General features: G+C 51.8%; 1 protein-coding gene across 1 annotated transcript in view; it reads left to right on the forward strand.

Annotated features, from left to right (window-relative positions):
* Positions 1-21436, forward strand: part of RNF43 (ring finger protein 43) — a gene marked incomplete at its 5' end in the record, with an annotated part of 59617 nt that overhangs the window by 33353 nt on the left and 4828 nt on the right. Inside the window, 6 exons of the mRNA XM_082604250.1 lie at positions 10846-10968; positions 17372-17446; positions 17555-17686; positions 18303-18407; positions 19845-20006; positions 20526-20628. Coding sequence (XP_082460376.1) covers positions 10846-10968; positions 17372-17446; positions 17555-17686; positions 18303-18407; positions 19845-20006; positions 20526-20628 — 700 coding nt within the window. The remainder of the gene's footprint in view (positions 1-10845; positions 10969-17371; positions 17447-17554; positions 17687-18302; positions 18408-19844; positions 20007-20525; positions 20629-21436) is intronic.

Here is a 21436-nt window from a genome sequence, read left to right on the forward strand (position 1 = left end):
AATATACAGGTTTCTGAAGAGAAAGCAGAAGTCTGAAAATATTCATATCCTGATCAAATAACAAGGCAACCACCAAACTTATTTATCTCAGATCTGTTTATTAAAACAGATAATTCAACATGCATATTTTTCTTAACATCTACCATGTACTAAGGGATGAATAATACCTAGTCCCTGACTTGAAGGAGCTCAGGATCTACTTTACAGGAAGGAGGAAAGGACTAGTGTTTTGTTGAACATCTGTTAAGAACCAGGCGTTCTCCTGAAGGAAATGGGTAAGAGAGTGGGTCACAGTGGAACACTGCAACAACTAACTGTAAAAGGTAAGTGTCATTTAAGTCTTTTGAATAGATCACTTTAGGAGACTATATGGGGGAAAGCGTTTAATTTGGGGGACTGAAGCCTGGTGAGAGGATTAGCGAAGGACCCAGTTTGGGCTGGGCTGGGAGGTCAAGGGCAAAAAGGGGTGGGGAGCTGTAGGACTTAGATCTTGGAGTCTCTGGCTCACAGGGGAAGGGGAGGTGCCACTTTTCTCTCTGTAGAGCCAAGGAGATAGGGGAAAGGTTCATAGGAAGAGAAAGTAAAAGGAATATAGCAGCGAACCAAACTAGCTTCCCATCTTATACACTTCCTGTAAAAGATTTCTTAAGAGCAAAGACAGTGTTTTTCTGGTCTCATTCTCTTTAATGCCTAGAACTCTGCCATGGGAGGCCGCTTCGATGTCTTACTTTTTAGTTCCTAGGAGCTCAAGAGTTGCTGCTATTAGGAATTACTAAAGTATTCAGAGGATGGAAATAGCAATGGCACAAATGCCAAGATATCCGGGCACCATCCATAGAGACCCAGCGAAATGCTGAGCCCAAAATGGTAGTACCTCCTAGGTTCTCACAACACTAACTCTTACTTTTTCTTTTATCCCCTGCCTAGAAGGCTGCACCATGGGTGGGAATAAAAATCTACTCTCCTGTTGCATCCAGGCAGCTGCCAGCAGTCTGTTTGCCTTGTTCTTTGCTGGCAAATCATTAAACAGCCCCCCCAAAGCAGGCCTCTTCCCCAGGGCCACCCCATGGACAGGGGTTCAGACCTGTGGTCAAAGGGCTGTCAGCAGTCAGGCTGGAGCCCTTGGGCTGTCTCCAGCACAAGCCTCCCCTGACAGTTGCCTCTTCTGAACAGAAGCCTCCTTGGCCTGATCTCAAACCCCAGTGGCTTTTGAGGAGACACTCTGGGCATCTGTGTTGGCTGCGGCTTGAATCATTTTGTCCTCCTCCTCCTGATGTAATTTCTAAGGGCAGCTATCCCTGTATTTCCTCCGTTGTTTCTGTATTGAAGCACAGGCCCATGCTCCATATTTTTTTCCACTTTGCAATGTAAATGGAATAGTATGTTACTGCCCAGGAGCTGGGGATTGTGATCAGCCAAGCAAACTCTATAGCTTCACCCCATCCCCACTCCCAATGTGACAGTTACAACCTGGGCATTGATTTGGTTGCACTGGCCCATTTGGATACAGTATCTGCCCTCCAAGGGCTTCTAAGCCAGTCGTGGAAGATAGCAGTATGGAGCAGAATTTGCAGGGCAACTTGAAATCCCTACAACCTCTGAGCAGGAGACTAGGCCAGAAAGACCTGGAATGTGTGTGTGAAACAACCAGGTTAATGTAGCCATTTCACACTCTTGCACTGAAATCACCAAACTTAGCAATGCTTGAGTAGCTCTGCTGATAGTCCTGATACACCTCTGGCATATTTAAATGAATAATCTGATTTCCTCAAGTTTCATTTCTTTGGTCTTTTTCACAAGGACTGTCTGGTTTTAGTCTTTGGCCTTTTCAGCATTAAAATCTGAACCTAAATAATTACTTAAAAACAAACAGTCCCTGCTTCCAGCAGGTTTCTAAATTCCTACCATCTCTGGCATGAGTTTGGCTAGAACAAGAATAACAAAATAAGAAAGCAAACTGTGTCAAGGCTGTTTGCAAACAGCACATTGGGTTAAATGTGAGAGTTGAGTGAACTCTCTCACTGTGGCAAGAGTGGAGGCCATGCCTGGGAAGGGCCCTGTCCAGAGCCTCCTTAGACCCTTGCCCTGGACGTGTGAGGGGCAGGTATTAGCCCTCTCGTTGCTGCCACCTGTGTGAAGACCTCAGCCTTTCTGCAGGGGCCTCTTTGAACGAGACCCGGCTAAATGAGAGGCCTCAGAAGTGGTGCCTCCAGTAGGACGGGGGTCAGGGCGGGCGTCAGAATCTCCCACAACAGTGGTCACTAACGGAGTGCAGAACTCAACTGACATTTCAGGACCTCTTGGTAGGATTCCTAGCAGTTTGAGGCAAGGTAAATGCCTCACCTGGCGGAGGGAAAGCGTCCAAACCACATGACTGGCGTGTCTTCTAAGGTCTTGATGTTTGTGGGCCTCGGAGCCTTGGCATTCTGTTCCACAGCCTTCCTTCCAAAGTGTGCTGATGTAACTAAAATGGTATTTGATGGGCTCCTCCCTCTCCTTTGCTCCTAACTTCATGAGTAGCTTCTTGGTGCCCCTGTAACTAGAGGTCATTCTGGACTGAGTCAGGGCAAAACCTGTTTCTATATGGGAAGCTGGTGGACAAAAGGTAGTTGGGTAGTTGTCATTTTTCTCCTTCTCTCTCTCTGGTTACTGCCAAATAAGGTTTCTTCTCTAATATCACTTTATTTCAAAAGCAGCTCAGATGGTTAGCTTTCTCTTCTTTCTCCACCCTTTCTTCTTCCTGCTTGTGGCTCTGCTTATGACCCTGTGACCCACCCTTACAAAGACGCCAGGCAGAGTGTGCGGTCAGGAAAGCCCCACCACGGCCCTATCATAGGGTAAAGAGGCCCCGGTTCCATCATGGAGCCTGGACACGATCTGAGACAAGCAGAGGTGAATTTTTAACTTGAAGAATGGAGGCTCTAATGTGGGGAGCAGACAGTGAGGGAGATGGCAGTCTAGTTGAATGTCCATTATCTGGGTCTGAGCTTCTGTGACCTCTAATTTTAGGACACACCTTTCTTGTCCTAGACAAACAGGGACTATTCACTGGGAAAGCACCTCTGAGCAGTGTCTGGGTCTGGCTGCCTTGCTGTGGCTAGAAGAGATGAGCTAAGCCCTAGGGGAGAGGAAGGAAGCTGAGGATGCTGGGCAGAGAGAGCCTAGGCCCAGAGGGAGAAGGAGCAGACAGACTTGGCTCCTGTCTTGTTGCTAAGGCTGATTCAAGTTTGAAAATTCTAGAAACGTAGGCCCTCCTGAAGCCTTCTGTTCAGGCATTGTAGCACTCGGCTGATGTTTGCTGTACCACACGGAATACTTCCCGACACGTAGACCTGGAGGTGGCGTGGTGGAGTAGTCAGGGAGCTGGGATTGAATTTAGAACTCAGCTTCCTTTGCGTGCCTCCGTATGTAACCATGGGCCGTCGTCTGTAAGGTGAGGCTCGCATTCCTCATCTGTGTAAAGCAAGCTTTAAAGGTCCCTTACAGGTCTGGACCAAGCTCAGCTGTTAGCAGTTCACATCTCTTTTATAAACTGTATGACAGTTGAGTGCAAGTTGAGTCTTATCCATTCTTTCACCAAATACTAAGGGCCTACAGCACGCAAAGCCCCCTGACTGGACCCTTGGTGGGCTCAGCTCCTCCACTTGGACGGCGGCCCTGCCTCCTGTTGGGAGCTGGCGGGTCCTTTCAGCTCTTCTGTTAACAGCCCTCTTGCTCACCAGTGCCCCTGCCCCCAGGAAGCTTTTCCGGATCAAGTTAGAAATCCTGGAGGCCTCTGTCATCCATCCTCTCTCTTGCTAATCCCTTTCCATCAGGGTTATGCTTCTCTCATCCCACCAACAGTATTTTCTTTTGTACCTTAAAAAAATTACACAGTTAAGCAGGAATACATTTTCCTTGTAAAAGCATTTTAACAAAATCGATAAAGGGAAACTTCTCTTGACAACCCCCCAGCCTCCCAACTTAATTGATTAAGAAACTCAGCCATCCCAAAGAGGTAGAGATGCAGGCTAAGGTATGGATGGGAATGAGGTCTAGAAGCTTCCAAATCCTAAACAATTCCAAAGCCTAAACATTTGCCATTAGGATCTAACCTGTAGATGTGAGCATCGACCTCTTTAACTAAAGGGCAAGATGGCCAAACTGGACCTCGGAGACTGTTCTGGTACTGGGAGCCAGAAGCAGTGACTCCAGGCCTGTCTGCTTTTCCCAACCCCCCAGCTACAGGAGCTTGACCTTATGAAGCTGGTGTGTCCTGCTGCCTGAGATAAAAGTCAGGTAGTTCCAAGTTCAGGTAATGGAGGTTGCACAGGAGAGGCGGATTATAAAATCTGAAAAGAGGAAATGGGCAGAAGGTGCCTTTGATGCCTGGCCAATGTTCCTGATTACAAAAGCAAAATTGTAGCAGGCAGTAAAGTTACCTGTCCAAGGCCTGGGTGAAGGTCTGCAAGTGGAATCAGAGAAGTGAGAGATTACTGCGGCAGAGCTGGGCTGGGAAACAGGAGACAGAAACGAATTGCTTGCAAATGCACACACCCCAAGAGGAGGAGACGCCACGGATAAAATAAGACCAGCGTTAAGTTCGGGGCTCAGTTGAGCCCTGGAATGCCCTTTGTGAGGAGGTAATGAGATCACATGGCCTCCCTCATGGGAAGGAGGCAGGCTGAGAACTGGAAGAGCTTGTTCAGTGGGGTTTGGAGGGCTGAGCCCAGGAGGGAAGTGACCGTGGATAATGAGCTGTCCCAGACCGTGCCTTGTGGAACACTGGCATTCAGAGGCGCTGTGACAACTGCCAAGGGAGAAGTAGTCAGAAAGGGCTTTGTCCCTTCCAGGAATAAGGAGGGATTTTACCATTGCAGATGCAATAATAAAAAACAACTACCATTTTAATGAGTATCTACTGAGTGTCGGGCTCTGGGCTAGGCGCTTATGGCCATTTATATCCAGTCTTCATGATAATCAGGAGGCATTTTTTTATCCCATTCTGAAGATGAGGTGTATGAGGCTCAGAAAAGCTAAGTAACCACCTGCCCCAGGTCACACAGGTAAATGATGGAGTCAGAAAGTGTACGTAAGGTCTGGGGAGGGAAGGGAAAAATCTGAACAGACAAGTTTCAGGAGGAGGACAGGGACCCAGAGAACAGACACGAGAGCGTGAAATACAGCACACGCCATAAAGACCTGCGTCTTTACACAGGTGTGTAAAACGTGTGTGCAAAGCAGAGTTCTCAGCCAGAGTGGCCTGGACACTATGAGCAAGTCCTCTTAACCTGCTTCTCATAGCAGCATCGGGAACGGGGTGTCGCATCTCCTGGCCTTTTAGGAATATGCAAATAACCAATCCTTAAGCTCACCAACTTTCCAGGAACACTCCCCAGCCACACCCACCCCGCATCCTGCAAGCCCATTTCTCTTGGCCCTCTCCTAGGGTCACTGAGAGGACGGGTGGCCGATGTAGAAATCATGTTTGCATCTTTGTTATTCGGGCACCTTGCATCCCAAGGAGGCAGATGCATTTAGATCTGTTTTCTTCTCAGGAGCCCTCTTTCAAGCTGAAAATTCCCTGGAGGAGGGGGCAAAGATAACCCCTGTGTTGCATCCCAGGGAGACTAACACTGCCTTGCTAGGTAATGAACAGCACCCTGGTTCAATGGCCTTTTCTTGGCTTTTGCTTTTAATCTGAGAATACGTACTTGAGAAACTCTCATTGGAAAAGGAACCATACAGAAGTGTAGTGAGCATGATTTTCATGCCACAAATATGACTATACAAGAAATACCGTGGTACTTTATTATTTTTTTAATTGAATTAAACCTGACTTCAAGGTCCTATCCCACTAGGTCAATGGAAATTTGTTTTCATGGGAACTCCCCTCATAGAGCAGCCAAACTGAAATAGCTAAGGGACATCTCTGATACTTGTTCACACTGGTCTCCACAAATATGCCCATTGTCCGAGCACAATCCAGGTAGGCACAGCATCTTTGCTAGGGTCCAGCCTCCTGGGGTCCATCCCTTTTGGGGCATGGGCTGTAGCTTCCGACAACTTGGCACATCTCCAGGCTCCTCCCCCCCACCCTCAAGATTCCAGGGACTCTGACCACCTGTGCCGCTCCCCACCCCCACCCCCAAGCCACCTCTCCTTTCTGCCTTCAGGACACTCACATTTCCTCAATGAGTTCAGTCTTTCATGGAAGTCAGGAAGATAGGTCTTTAGCAACATTTGCTTTTGGCCAATGCCCCTGAGGCAAGGAAATAGAAGGCGAGCCTCTCTTCTTGGAACAGGAGGAGGGAAAAGACAGGAACAATGTATAAATAGCTGTCATTCTTTTTTAGTCTTCCACAACAGCACAAAATGAAACTCAAGTTAATATCTCCACATATTAGCCTATGATCAAAGTACTCAAAGCAAAACACCAAAGTCTCTTCACCATTTCCTCTGTAATTCCTCTCCCAAAGCCATGGTTGTCAGGATTTGGTGTGCACTGTGCTGTCTTTATAGGTATTTGGTTGTAGACATTCAATATTTAATTTTAAAACCTATGTAGCAGGCACTGGAGGGGCAGTGGAGGTCTGTCAAGGCTGGGGGAGAGAGGGAGGGATGTACACAGACAACTGAAACACGCTGGGGTGAGTATAGGACTGGGGAAATACAGTGTACTAAGGGTGGCCCAGATGAGGGCCTCCAACCCACCCTGACAGAGCAGCAAGCACCAAAGTGTTTGGGGACATGAAACAAGGTCTTTCTGGAGCGTGGGTTGCTGGGGGAAGAGGTATTGACAGGGGCGGTAAGCCGTGAGGTGGGCCATGAAGGCACTGGAGCAGGCAGGGTCTTTTAAGCTGTGTTTAAAAGTGCAGACTTCACTCTAAGAGCTATGAGGAACCTTTTCAGTGCTTAGAGAGGAAGAGTGACACGCCCAAATTAGCATCTTTGACCACTCTGGCTTCAGTATAGGGAACTGGGGGCAGGGGGAGGCTGGGGAGTGAGTTGACCCTAGTTAAGCGGTTATTTCACTAAATTTGGATAGCAATGACGGTGACCTGTGTCAGAGTAGCCGTGGTGGGAATGGCAGAAAGAGGACAAATAAGAGAAATGTTTAGGAGATAGAATTGTTAGAATTTGGTGATTGGTTGTTGGTGGTCGTGGTAGGGCGTAAAGGAGATCAGAGGAGAGGAAGAAGATAACATCTGACCTGGGTAATAGGTGGATGGTGGTTCCAGTCCCTCAAACAGGGAACACTGGAGGAACAGTTTTGAGGGATAAAATGATTAGTTCAATTTTGAACATGCTGAGTTTGAGATGTCTCATTTAAGGTTCTTCAGGCAGAAACATCCAGGCCCCTCCTGGGGTCTGGAACTCAAGAGAGGTCTGGGCTGCACATATGTAATTAACCACCTCTACATGGAAACCAAAGCCATGGGATTGGCTGGGGTCACCCGGGGGACCATGGAAAGTGAAAAGAGAAGAGGGCCTAAGACATTCCTGGAAGTTACCACCAATATTTCGGGGACTTTTGTTTGGGCCTGTATGCTTTAGGAATGTATAATTAGGAAGGCAAATTTTCTTGGTTATGAATTGGGGGAAGGTATCATGTTTTCAAAGTCAAATGGAGATTGTTCTTAATTTTTATTTTATCCTACATCTTTCCATTTCCTCTGATCTGCTCTCAGCTCTGTAATCCTGGGCATGTTACTTAACTGTTCAGTGCCTCAGTTTCCTCTTTTTTTTTTTGCGGTACGCGGGCCTCTCACTGTTGTGGCCTCTCCCGTTGCGGAGCACAGGCTCCGGACACGCACGCTCAGCAGCCATGGCTCACGGGCCCAGCCGCTCCGCGGCCTGTGGGATCTTCCCGGACCAGGGCACGAACCCGTGTCCCCTGCATCGGCAGGCGGACTCTCAACCACTGCGCCACCACGGAAGCCCTCCTCTTTTTTAAAATGGAGACAATTATAGGGTTGTTATGAGGATAAAAAGAGGTAATACAGAAAAGCGCTTAGAACACTCACTGGCCCACCATATTTACCCTATAAATGTACACTCGCATCGTCATCATCAGCATTAGCATGGACAGTGGTGGGTTTGCCATGTGTTTCATTTGGAGTTGCATAACTCCAGAGGGTGGAGTCAGAGCTGGGTTCTAATCTTGTGTGACCTTACTTTCTCTGAGCCTCAAGCTTCTTCCTCTTCTTTAAGTGGGGATGAGCACACCTACCTCATAATGAGATAACATCTACAGGCTCTGGCATGCCAAAGGCATTTACTAATGGTTCATTTCCTCCTCTTCCTCTTCCATAGTAGTTAGTTCAGGACCACGGAAGTCTGTTTTTTCCCCTCTATCTCAGCATCCTACCACGTGGCACTACAGTACAGCACACGTTGGTTCCCCCGCGAAGGCCTGGGGGCAGCGTGGTGGTTAAGTATTTGAAAATCCTTCTCTAAAGACTACTCTTCTCCAAAGTGACTCTCCCCTGTCTCCATTGACCCTCTGGTCAGTGAGAGGCATCTTGGAGTTATCTTGAGAAAGCTGGACCACGGGTAGGGTGTGGGAGCGAGCAAAGCTGTGGACTTCTGTGGCTGCTCCTGAAGGGAGGTCTCCCATCTTTTGTTCTGCTGGAGCAGCTGACTCCTGACTTCTCACCACACCGGCCTGTCCTCTGAAGTCACCAGGGAGATCCTTCTCAAGCACAGATCCGTGGTCCCTGCTCTTGCCGACCTTTCATGCCGGACCTAACTGCCCCTCCCAACCCTCAGCACAGGCCGCTTCCTCTGCCAGGAACGTACCCTTCCCCCTGGTTGTGGGTCCACTGGGTGAGCACATACCTATTTAGTCCCCAAGGAAGCACAGAGGTCACTCTGCCCTCCTGCATGGGATTGTTGGTCCCCCTCCTCAGGCCCTCCCCGAGGCCCTTGAATGAACCTGCATCGTAACATCACAATGCACAGTGTTTGCACGCTTGTCTTCTGAGCTTCTTTAAAGGCAAGGAGCCCGTCGTATTCATTGTTGACTCCTTGTTGCATTGAACAGTGCCTGGCGCCAAGAGGGCCGTCAGTGTTGGTAGAATGAAGAAATGGATGGGCAGACGGACAGACTCATGGAGCTTGTTGAGGTGGGGGCTACAGCTTCACTAGAGCCCCCAACCTCACGCCCCAGCCCATTTCTGGGGGTTAGGGGGATATAGAACCTTTCTCCCACACTGAACCTCGATCACCACCAGACTAATAGTCCTTAATTTCTGGGAGCAAGAATGGACACCCCTCCCATCTCATCACCCCCTGCCCAAAGATTTTTATTCACAAGGATACAACTCAAAGTGAGGTAGTGCATATGTATTGAGAACCTACTATGTTCAAGGGACTGCAGTGATACAGTGAGAGGAAATAGGCTGAAAGTGCTTTCAAAAAGTGACTGTGCTTTTAGTTATTTTATTTTATTTTTTTGGCTGCGTTGGGTCTTCGTTGCTGTGCGTGGGCTTTCTCTAGTTGCAGAGAGCGGGGGCTACTCTTCGTTGTGGTGTGCGGGCTTCTCGTTGCGGTGCGTGGGCTTCTCATTGAGGTGGCTTCTTTTGTTGCAGGGCACGGGCTCTAGGTGCGGGCTTCAGTAGTTGTGGCACATGGGCTTCGTTGCTCCACGGCATGTGGGATCTTCCCGGACCAGGGCTCGAACCCGTGTCCCCTGCGTTGGCAGGCGGATTCTTAACCACTGCGCCACCAGGGAAGCCCTGACTGTGCTTTTAAGTCCATCACTGACATTATCATGTTCATAAACATCTTCATAAATTCAAAATTCTCTCTGGTTCCTCTGATGGTTCTTTCTGGAAGTCCTTTAGTCTAACAGCAGTAGCCAGGGAATCGTGGGCAGCTCCCTAGTAGGAAGTTCCCTTTCTTGCCAGAATACACTGGGTTTCCACCATGTGGGAACCCCTGGCCCATAGGATTATCCTTTGTCACAGTACTCTAGGAAAATTAGATTCAAGGGGGTATTAGGATCACCCTGAAGGAGAAGGGTGTGTATAGAAAGGCAGTCTCATCCCTTTGATGAGGGGCCCTTTGGTCTCTGTTAGCATGTGTAAGGCCCACTTCCCCTTAGTCGTTGCTCAGCACCAGCCGGGCTAGAGGCTCAGGGTTTCGGACTGGACCTGCCATACCCTCAGAGCAGGTGGGCTGAGCAGGCCGCATCATTCCTGAGGACAGGACCAACTCCTAGGAATTGTGCTATTCAAGGCTTAACTCTTAGCCAAGCCTCATCCCAAAATAGTTCTTCTCCCTATCAGCACCCTGCTTAATCCCAGGATAAGCAAAGGGGGATGCTGAGAGGAGCAAGATGGCACCAAGTGAGAAGACCCAAGCCACAGGAGAGATGGGAATCTCCGTGGCCACAGCTGCCGAGGAGACAGGAGGCTCCAGCAGCGCCCAGCATTGCCCTGGGGGAGCAAGGAGGGAAGGCAGGATTCTGAAGGCACTGATACAGGCTCGCAGCCTGGGATTTGGGGAGCAGAATTAGGAGGTGAGAGAGGCTGGGGCCAGGAGAAGAGCCCTTTGCAGCTGACCAGTTTGGAAAAGCAGGGCTTGAGGATTGTCGGAACGGCTTTGCAGCAGGCTCTTCATTTACACACCCCTGGCTCCTATCTGCCCCCACCTCCATGTGTCCTTGGCCCTGTCACCCCTGAAATGACAGCTGGTGGCTCCTAGCTCACCATGAGGCCATCTGATAAGAAGGCCCCCTCTTTCGTGGCGCCAGGAGACCCGCCAGGTACCTGTGAGACCCGTGGGGACGTGCTTGGCTCTCCCAGCTGTGCCTTCTGTTCCCTAGAGCCCCCTAACCTGTCTCTCTCTCTCTCTCTGCAGTCCCACCCCCTGTACCTGTGCAACGCCAGTGACGACGACAATCTGGAGCCTGGATTCATCAGCATTGTCAAGCTGGAGAGCCCCCAGCGGGCCCCCCGCCCCTGCCTGTCACTGGCCAGCAAGGTAGATTCGCACTTGACCCCCGCACACCCTGAACCTCTGCGCGCCCAGCTCTGGACTGTGAGAGGTCCTGTGCTCTTTGTCTGCTTGTTTCCTGAGAGTGATGTGTTCAATTCAGGTTTTTATAACCCATGACTGGTCTGAGAGACGTGGAAATTCAGGCCACTGTCCTCTCCCCACCAACCATGTGCCAGCAGAACGTTTTGGCTGTCATCTAGAGCACGTGCCCCATCCTAGCTCTTTCCCCATCACCTGGAAATTCCTACACCCCTTCCCCTGCCTAGCATCAGAGCAAAGAGGGAGTCAGCTGGAGGGCTTTTCCATCTTTCAGAAATGTTCACTGAGCACTGTGCAAGAAGAGTGGAAACAGAAGCCATTCAAACACTCTTCCTCCGAGATTGCGAACCGGCAGCCCCACGCTTCCTCGGGGCACCTTTGGCTGGAGCTGGCAGCAGCTGCCGCCTTGCCACTGTCACGGGCTTTCTGGTTTGCCGTGCTCCCCGCTGGCCTCCTACCTCCTCGAGCCTGGAAACACGTGCATTCGTGACCCCCGCTTTAACGTTAGTTACTAGTTTCTTTGTGCTTATCACGTGCCAGGTGGGACATGGGATAGATACTTCTTATATATTAATTCTCATTTACTTTTCACAACAGTCAGGAAAACTAGACACTGTTATTCTCTATTTGACATATAAGACACATGAGGATCAGAAACCTTAAGTAACTTGCCAGGCTGACAGAGACAGGAAGGAGCAGACCTGAGATGTGAACGGAGCCTCGTCCACGTCTCAAACCTGAGCGTTTAACCTCTGTGCTCTGTGACCTCCCATCCTGGCTGGAAAAACTGAACATACGTGAAAAGAGCCTCGTGGTGACCCAAGCCAGAGTGTAGTTAGATTGTGGGTGGCACGGTCAGGCAGACTTGGGGGAGGGGGTCCTGCTCCCAGGGGTGGTGAGAGAGGAGGGTGACAGTCCCGCCCTACGCGCCTGCTCCTTGAACTCTGGCCCAGGGGATTCGTGATCCTCCCGAGGGCTGTTTCCTGGGCCATGAGTCTCAAGGAAACAGCCTGGGTTCTTACGTGATCCCCCAGGGGGCAGGGACTCGGGCAGGACTCGGAATGTGGTGCCCACAGATAGGGGAAGATATTCTCCCAGCCTGGTGCTGATGCAGAAGGGGCCTTGGGGAGGTGGGAGACGGCGTCCAGGACACACCTGAGGAGCTGGAGGGTGTGGTGTCTCTGCAGGACTGTAAGTGTCCTACTGGCAGCAGCATTTTGTTAGGCTGAGGCTGCCCTACCTCTGACTATTTCATTTCCATTGCTTGACAAAATATGGGCAAATGTCATTCATTTATTCATTTGGTAGATGAGTGCCCAGTGTTAGGTAGGTGAGTGTGAGTTAGAGAGAGGGGAGGGAGACAGACAGATGGAGGAGGACGAGTTCTGAGAGCTCTGCTGTCCCTCTGAAGCAGCATGTGATTTCACATGCGTGTGGGCACCTGGCAACCCGCCGGGATGTGTCCACCTAGGAGGTTTTCTTCTCGCCCCTAGAGGACCACTCTCCTGTAGGAGAAATGAGCCATGTGAACAGACACTGGGTGACAAGGAACATGTGGTCAGTGCTCTTTGAGGTACTTAATTAACCTTGTTGGGCCTTTGTTTCCACTACCATAAAATGGGACTTTTATTTCCTACCCCAGTGATCATCGTGAGGATGGAAATAGTGTACGTCAAGTGCCAAATAGTCCCTGAGCTATATGAAACACAAAATCAAAAACCCGTTAGGAGTTCCGAAGAAGCACCTTGGCTGCTGCCCTGTGACCTTTTTTCTTTCTGAGGTCACTGCCTGAGCTTCCCGTGCCCACCCCCCGCCCCCTGCCCCACACTCACCCCGCTTCCCCTCGCCCGTCTTCCCCGCCACCATCACTCTGTGGAACTGCTCTGGCCCCAAGCTCTCCCGCGGGTCAGGTCCAAGGCAGCCCTCGGCTCTCTCATCCTTTGACCTGACCAAGTAGCTCCTACCTGGGATCCCCTGGCCCAAAGGAGGTCTGTGAAGGTAGTAATGTGGATCTTTGGGCTACTTCCAATATTTTAGACTTCCCACAGGCTTAACTAAACTCTTCATTTTTTTTGCTTTTGGTTGAATTCTATCAGTTCAATGTGTGAATACAAGTTATCTCGTAGGAAAATGAACTGTGCATAATAAATGCAGGTAGTTTGGTAAAACATATTTAAATATAGGGCTTGTGGGAGGCATAGGGGAAAGGTGGGTCTTTGGTGAGGAAATTCGAAAACCACTGACCTCAGTCAGCTCTGCTCTGGCAAATCAGTTAGTATCAGTGATGCTGTCCCCACCCCCGGAACTGGGGCTCTTGAGCCAGACAGCCCCAGGTCTGGAGCCTGGCTTCTCCACGGCCCCTCAGTGTGACCTGGACATTTTAGCTCAGCTCTCTGAGCCTCTGTTTCCCCATCTGTAAAAGGGGGACAATAACAGGGCTCATATCTTATAGTAGTTATGAGCAGTTGAGGAGACACTACAGATGCCAAGCGCACAGCAGTCACTCAATAAATGCCTGCAGCTGTCACCGCTGTCCTTGTCATTGGCATCATCGTCCTGTGCTTCCATGGTTAACAAGGTTGGCCTTTTTCTGTCATGGTTCCCTCTTTTGATCTCTGACCCTCACTGTAGTTCTTCTGGACTCTCATTCTTGTCAGCATACCTACCACCTTCCTCCCCCTACCCAGTCACCCAGATTGGTTTCTGTTTCTTTATTAGCAACTCCACAGCCATCCTTGTGATTCCCCTTAGCACCTCATGCCTGGGCTGGAGCAGTGGCCTTTTATCTGGTGGAAGGAGCTGGCTCTGGAGGCAAAAAAGTTGGGTACAAGGCCTGCCTTTCTTACCACAGAGAACACTCCCTGCTAACCAGGTACTTGGAAGGCTGAAGTCCTGGGTGGGAATTCTGCCTCCACTGCTTATCAGCTGTGTGACCCTGGGCAAGTTGTTCAGCCTCTCTGAGCCTCTGTTTTTTCCTCAATTCAAAAGTGGAGCTGATGCCTGTCTTATGGAGTTGTTGTGAGGAGTAAGTGAAATCATGTACGCAAAGCACATGGCGATAGCTGATATGATAATATCTAATACTTAAGAGTGGCTTAATGACAGATACAAAAAAATAAATAAATACTTAAGGAATACTTACTATGTGCCAGGCGCATATTATAAGGCTTTACATGGAGTAACTTATATAGTCCTCAGAACAACCCTGTGAAGTAGGTCCTGTTATTATCCCTAGTTTACGGAAAGGAAAACTGTGGCACAGAGCCGTTCAGTGACTTGCCCAAAGTCTCACAGCTAATGGCTGATGGCAGATTTAGCTCTCAGACCTAAACAGTCGGGGCAGAGTGGGTCTCAGTAACGGTTATATCCGCTCTACTTCCTCCTCCCCTTGCTTTCGAGCCTAGGTGAATCCTACCTCTTGTATTGGATCTTTCCTAACTGGCTCAGCCCAGCTGGGCTACTAGGAGCAGAAATCCTTCCCTCCTGGCATGCTGCCAGGGTCTCTGGCCATGCTTTTCACACCAGGTTTCATGGAGGTGCCTTGGCAGGGGCTGGGGTTGGGGGGACGCCAAGGGTCCTTCTTACCCCTAATCCCACCCTCAACCTCAGCTCACTTTTATCTGTTTTGTATTGAAGATTTGTGTCAGTCTGTGTGTGTGTGTGTGTGTGTGTGTGTGTATTGTGGGGGGCACAATGGAGGGAAGGGCTCTCTGCAGTGAAAAAAGGGTTTGGAAACGACTGGTCTGTTTCATTCATTTGTACTCTAGAATGTTGTCATCAGCATTATAATCGTACGTATATGCTTTGTCTCCACAGCTAGATTATGAGTTTTTCTGGAGGGCTTGGCCTTCCCTGGCTTGGTGCCCTGAGCACAGTGGGTGCTCAGTCAGTCTTTGATGAGGAGGAGATACACAGTGACTGTCACTGTGTCTGGAGGGGAAAATCTAAGGTGCAAGGAAGTGCAGAGTGTGGAAGTGCAGAAGTCCTGAAACGTATTGGCTTCCACTGCTAAAGGCCGTGGGCAGCCTGCTCGCTGCTCTTAGAGGGCTGGCTGAATCTCTGCAGCTCCCAAAGAGGTCTCTGGGTTGTCTTTCTAAAGCCCATTCTTCCTGTCTGGAGGGCCTGCCCGTCCTCTCTGTCTTCCAGGTTCTGGTCTGGAAGAAGTGCTTCTCTCTCTCCCTCCCTCCCTCCCTCTTGCTTGGGTGCAGGCGGACTGCAGGGCGGCATGGGTGGCCCCTGAGTGGGCTGCCATCTGGCCCCAAATCTTGCTTTTTGAGTCCTAGAACTCTGGACACAGGCACCCACTGTCTGAAAGGCCTGTTTGTTTCCCCTGTTGGCCAACCCTCTCTCTTTGATCACTTTTACAACTTTGCAATTATGGGCTGTAATCGGCTGGGGTGTTTGAACGTCAGGGTCATTACTTTCCACCGTTCCTACCCCAACCCTTCAAGAAGAGAGGGCTAGGGGAAGTGAGAACATCTCCAGAGAAGGAAGTCTCTGCCCTTGCCTCCTGCTCTTCCAGGCTGGGCTGGGTTCAAGGTCTCATTCTGGGGATGGGAAACATGAGGCCCTAGTAGCACTGAGCATCCAGGAGTCTCAGTTCTGTGACTACTGGGGTGACCTCCCCACCCCTTGGTTAAGTCATGGACGGTGAGATTAGCAGAACGCATCCTTCTCCTTTTCCCCTAGGGCTGCTCCCATGCCCTGGTTTGGGGGGCTCTGAAGACTGGACAACTTCTTTTTGCCTGGGGTCGCCTCGGTCGGGGAGACTTCCTGGGAATAAGCCGGCTGGAGGAGGATGAGGGCTGTGACCTCTCCATTTCTTCAGCGGTTCCATTCTCGAGTCCTGTGAATTTCCAGTCAATTAACCTGGCGAGCCTGGGCCTGGGCTGGGCCTGGGCTGGGCCTGGGTGCTGGTAGAGGGCCTGGCCCAGCTCCTCAGTGAAGGAGGAAGGGAAGAGGGAAGGTACCCTCCTGGCCGAAAAGGCCCCACTTGAGTGTCTCCACCACCCTCCCGGGGCCCTCCTGCCTGCAGGCTGCCTGTTCTGAGGGGCCCTCTGGCCCCTGCGGCCGCCTGGGGTGTAGGGAGCAGGGAGCAGGAGCCGAGCCTCTCCCCTGGCCTGCCTGGCAGGAGACCTGCCCCAACAGGCTCTGGCAGGGAAGGGAAGAGCAGAGATCAAAGCGCTCGGGGAGTATAAGCCCCGGCACCGGCTCCTCTTCCTGACTGCGCTACTTGGAGAAGGGTTAACTCCTTCAGCGCCTGCAGGAAGGCCCGAAAGGATCAGAGGCCCCAGGGGCCTGAGGGCCCAGCCTGATGCCTTCGCAAGGTGAGCCTTTGCTCTAGGGAGGAGCGCTGGAGAGCATCGGCGACAGTGAGGCCGGAGCGGGTCTGTCCGTCGGCCCTTTGCCCTCGTGCCTCCACCGCCCCCTCAGCTCTCATCTCCCTGGTCTTACCCCACACCCAGAGCCCCTAGAGTCCTGCTTTTTGTTCTCTTTCTGGCTCTGCTCTCTGCTTTGCCTGGTTGGCTAGATCCTCTCAGAGCCTTGGCGAGCACGCATGTGCACGTGCATGTGGCACGTGCGCACACTTGCGTCCCTGTGGGAACAGCCCCTCGGGTCCCTCCCAACCCGAGTCTCTCCTGCCACCCTCAGGGAGGGGGTGAAGGGTTAAGCACCAGACAGGGACTCCAGTACGTCCTTGAACTGGAGCCAGAGAAAGAGTTGCAGACTAGAGTGTGGCCGGGAGAGAGAGCTGTGAGATGGGCTGAGCCTGGGGCTGTCATAGATGCCTCGGGTGAGAGCAGTGTCCCAGGCTCCTGGAACTTGGCCTGAGGTGGGGGACGGGCTGCTCTGCAGGCTCCTCTTGTCAGGCAGGGCTGGACCCTGGAAAGCCCAGTTCTGTTCTGAGGGAGCTGTCCACCTCTCTGTACTGGGGACTGGTCACCCCCCGGCCCAGGCCCTGGGGGGGGCTGGTCGCTCCCTGCCCTGGGTTCTCACGCTTCTTAGTGAAGGCCGACTGGAGGCACCCTGATGGCAGGGATGGGCTGTGTCTTATTTGTCCTTAGGCCTAGAGCCTAGTTCACCTCCTGGCACCTACCAAATCCTGTCAGGGGTTTGTTCCATTACGAAAGGAAGGACTGAATGTTGTCCTGGAAGGCAGTGGACCTGGGTGAGCTTGGGGCGGGGCAGGGGATCCTAACCCCACCGACCCCTTGCATGTGTTATATGTGGGAGTGTACAGAGGTGTGGTGTGTGCAAAATCCTAGGAAGGGACGTGAGGGGGCGAGGCCGGGACGTGGACGGGCTGTGTGTCTGATCCCTGCGGGACCTCTGCTGTGTGTCTCTGCAGGCCCGGATGGCGGGGGAGCGGGGAGCCAGCGCCGTCCTCTTTGACATCACGGAGGATCGAGCTGCTGCTGAACAGGTACCCGGGACGTGGGGTGTTTGAGGAGGGGGCTGGACAGAGGAAGAGAAATGTGCCGGGGAAGAAGTCAGGACACAGCCACCCTTGTGGGCACTTTCCCTCCTACAGCTGCAGCAGCCCCTGGGGCTGACGTGGCCAGTGGTGTTGATCTGGGGTAATGATGCCGAGAAGCTGATGGAGTTTGTGTACAAGAACCGAAAGGCCCACGTGAGGATTGAGCTGAAGGAGCCCCCGTTGTGGGTAAGCACGCCAGGTCTCCAGCCCCGGCCCCAGCACCTGCTGTCACCCGCACTTTTTCCTGCGGTGACTCTCACCAAAAGCCCTTAGAGTCCTGGAGCTGAAGAGACCTTGGAAACCCTCTAGCGCAACTCTGTCCACCAGCTGTGCACCTCTAGGCAAGTTTCTTCCCCTCTCTGAGCTTCATCTGCAGAATGAACACATGGGGTCAGCTGAGCTCTAAAGTTGTTTTTCAGCATCGTGGTTTCATGGCACAGAGTAGCAGAGCCAGAATGAAACCCTGGTCCCCAGGCCCCCTGACGCCTGGCTGGTATTTCTCCATCGACTGGGAAGCTCGGCCAGCTGCTCACTGGGTAGCTTCCACCTTGTAGAGGGGTCCCTGTCCCCCTTTCTCCCAAGCACATGGGTCTCGAGATAGTACCTCTCACAGCTGACATTTGGAGGAGTGCCCGTGGGCAGAGAGGGACCACCTACGCCCACCTGCAACCTCATCCCCTCTGCTGGACGACTCAAGGGGCCCTCCAGTTCTCTGTGTGCCTCCTGGGCTCCTGTGTTTCTCCCGGCTTGGCCCCGCTCCTTCCAGAAGCGTGACCCTTTCCCTCTCTGCTCGCTCCCCCAGCCAGACTATGACGTGTGGATCCTCCTGACGGTGGTGGGCACCATCTTTGTGGTCATCCTGGCCTCGGTGCTGCGCATCCGGTGCCGCCCCCGTCACAGCAGACCGGTGAGGCGGGTGGGCTCCCTGGTGGAGGTGGGCGGGTGCACGTGCGGGGGAAGGTGGGGAGCGGGAAGGGCAAAGTGAGGAAGAAGGTGCCCTTACGCCCGTGGAACCGTTGACACCTAATTCCCCCGGCAACTGACTTTGCTGATTTCCAGCAGCCTCTCTCCAAGAGAGTCCTCATTTGTTCATTCATTCAACAAGTAGAGTGAGCTCCTGTTCTGTGCCAGGCACTGTTCCAGGTGTTGGGGATAGTGCAGTGAACAAAAAGACAGAAGATTCCTCCCCTCGGGGAACTTTCATTCTAGTGGAAAGAGACAGACAATAAATAGGTAAAATGAATGAGTAAATACATAAGTAAAATGTAAGTAAATAAATCAGTAAAATATACAATAAGTTAGACGGTGGTATGTGCCAGGGGGAAACATAAAATAGAAAAGGGGAGGGAATGGAAAGGGGACGGGGTTAATTTTTAAAAGCAAGGCCAGGGAAGGCCTCATTGAGAGGATGACATTACAGGTAAGACCCTCCACGGGTGAGGGGGTGATCTGTGCAGATACCTGGGGGAGAAAGTGATTGAGGCGAGAAAACAGGAAGTGCCAAGGCCTTGAGGCAGAAGTGTGCCCGTTATGTCTGAGGAACAGCAAGACGGTCCTGTGGCTGGAATCCAGTGAGTGAGAGGGCAGAGCAGGAGGCGGGGACGGAGAGTTCATGGGGGCCCCGTGGTATTGGACTGTTAAGGCCGTTGTCAGGATTTTTTTTTCACTCATGGGAGGGTTTTGAGCGGAAGGAGAGCCATGATCTGACCTCACCTGATCTGTGGTGAGAAACCAGCTCAGAGGCTGTGACAGGAATCCAGGGGACAGTAGTGGTAGCTTGGATTAGGGAGGTAGCAGTGAAAGTGGTGAGGATTCGTTAGACCCTCCAGACGCTTTGAAGGCAAAGCTGACAGGTTTCTAATGGACCGATCATGGAGTGCAAGAGAAGGGTCAAGAATGGCAACAAGATTTCTGGCCTGAGCAATTAAAAGAATGGCATTGCCTTTATTGAGGTGGGGAAGGCTGTGGGAGGACAGGTGTGCGGTGGGGCGGTTCATGGGATTAGGAGTTCAGCGTGGGGCCTGTCAACTTGGACGCGCCTGTTAGATATCCAAGTTGAGATGTCAAGCAGGCAGTTGGATAAAAAGTTGCTCTCATGGGTCATCGAGGGAAGGAAAATCAATAGTATGAGTGGGGAATGGGGTCAATAGTATGAGTGGGGAATGGGATGGGAGGGCTTCGCCTGCTTGGCAGAGCCATGTATGAACTCCGAGGATACAAACGCCTCGGAGTGGTCAAGTGGTCACGGGCTCTAACTGGGTGGCTGGGAACCTAGTACAAGCTGGAGTCCAGGGCTGAGGGAAGAGGAGCCCTTGCCCCATTCTGGCCCCACCCCTCTTCCCAGGATCCCCTTCAGCAGCGAACAGCCTGGGCCATCAGCCAGCTGGCCACCAAGAGGTACCAGCCCGGCTGCAGGAGGGCCCGGGCCGAGTGGCCAGACTCAGGTAGCAGCTGCAGTTCAGCCCCTGTGTGCGCCATCTGCCTGGAGGAGTTCTCGGAGGGCCAGGTAAGGCAGGGCCGTGGTTCACCTCCACGACCAGGCTGGGGAGGGAGGCTGGAGCTTGGGGGGAGGAAGCACTTAAGGCTGGTGTGAGTGCTCGAGCTGCATCTCTGTCCTCTGTATCCTGCACAGACAGCCCTGAGGTTTGGTTATTTTCCTGGCTTTCCAGGGAAAGAGAACTACTGTTTGTTGAGTGTGTACCACGTGGCAGGCTCTGCAGTGGGTGCTTTAGAGGCATCGTCTCGTTTCAGCCTCGTGACAGTGAGGGGTGGGGGTAGATTAGTTTTTTAGCCTCATTTTACAGCAGAAAACTGTCTGTTAAGAAACTTGACCAAGGTCATGCAGCTAAGTGGCAAAAGCCAGGTCTACCTGATATCAAAGCCCGTACCGTTTCTGTCCTACCGTGAGGTCTTCGAAAGCAGATGGCGGCAGTACGCAGAGGCCAGAGGGAGTCGGGAATGCCCTGCTTCCTGGCCACGGCTGTAGCTACAGACAGCTCTGGTTCAGACCCCTTGTTTTCTCCAGGAGCTACGGGTCATTTCCTGCCTCCATGAGTTCCATCGCACCTGTGTGGACCCCTGGCTGCATCAGCATCGCACGTGCCCCCTCTGCATGTTCAACATCGTAGGTAGGAGGTGGGCCGAGGACTCCCCTGTGTGCAGGCAGATGGGTCTAGAAGGGGCTTCCCTCTGGGCAAGTGTTTTGCCTTGAAGCTGAGGAGAAGGCAGGACTGCCTCAGGTGCTCTTTAAGCTGTGCCCTGCTCGAAGGGGCCTCATCTGAGGGGGCGGCCATTCCATTGCAGGCGTCTTTATGACGTATTTTCATGACAATTTTGTTGATTTTAAATCTGACTGATTTGTTTGTTTATTTATTTATTTATTTTTGGCTGCGTTGGGTCTCTGTTGCTGTGCGCGGGCTTTTCTGTAGTTGTGGTGAGCGGGGGCTACTCTTCATTGCGGTGCGCGGGCTTCTCTTGTTGCAGAGCACAGGCTCTAGGTGCACGGGCTTCAGCAGTTGTGGCATGTGGGCTCAGTAGTTGTGGCTCCCGGGCTCTAGAGCACAGGCTCAGTAGTTGTGGCTCACGGGCTTAGTTGCTCCGCGGTATGTGGGATCTTCCCAGACCAGGGCTCAAACCCGTGTCCCCTGCATTGTCAGGCGGATTCTTAACCACTGTGCCACCTGGGAAGTCCAAGATTTGTATATTTATTATTCCACTTTTCTGGCAATAAAGTATCCTGTTCGAACAAAACCTGGATATTATGACAATCTAGTAAAAGATGAAAGTGAAGTATCTTCAGGAAAGAGAGCCTTTTTCTAATTCACCCAAAGGTACAATGTGGGCTAGCAGTGGCCCTGGGTGCAAGTCCCCAAAGGGCTGATGGGAGGAGCAGGGCTTGCCATGCACAGTGGAACCCCCAAGGAGACAACTGACTGA

This window comes from Mesoplodon mirus, assembly GCF_964341445.2.
Source record: "Mesoplodon mirus genome assembly, chromosome: 18".
Classification (NCBI taxonomy): Eukaryota; Metazoa; Chordata; class Mammalia; order Artiodactyla; family Ziphiidae; genus Mesoplodon; species Mesoplodon mirus.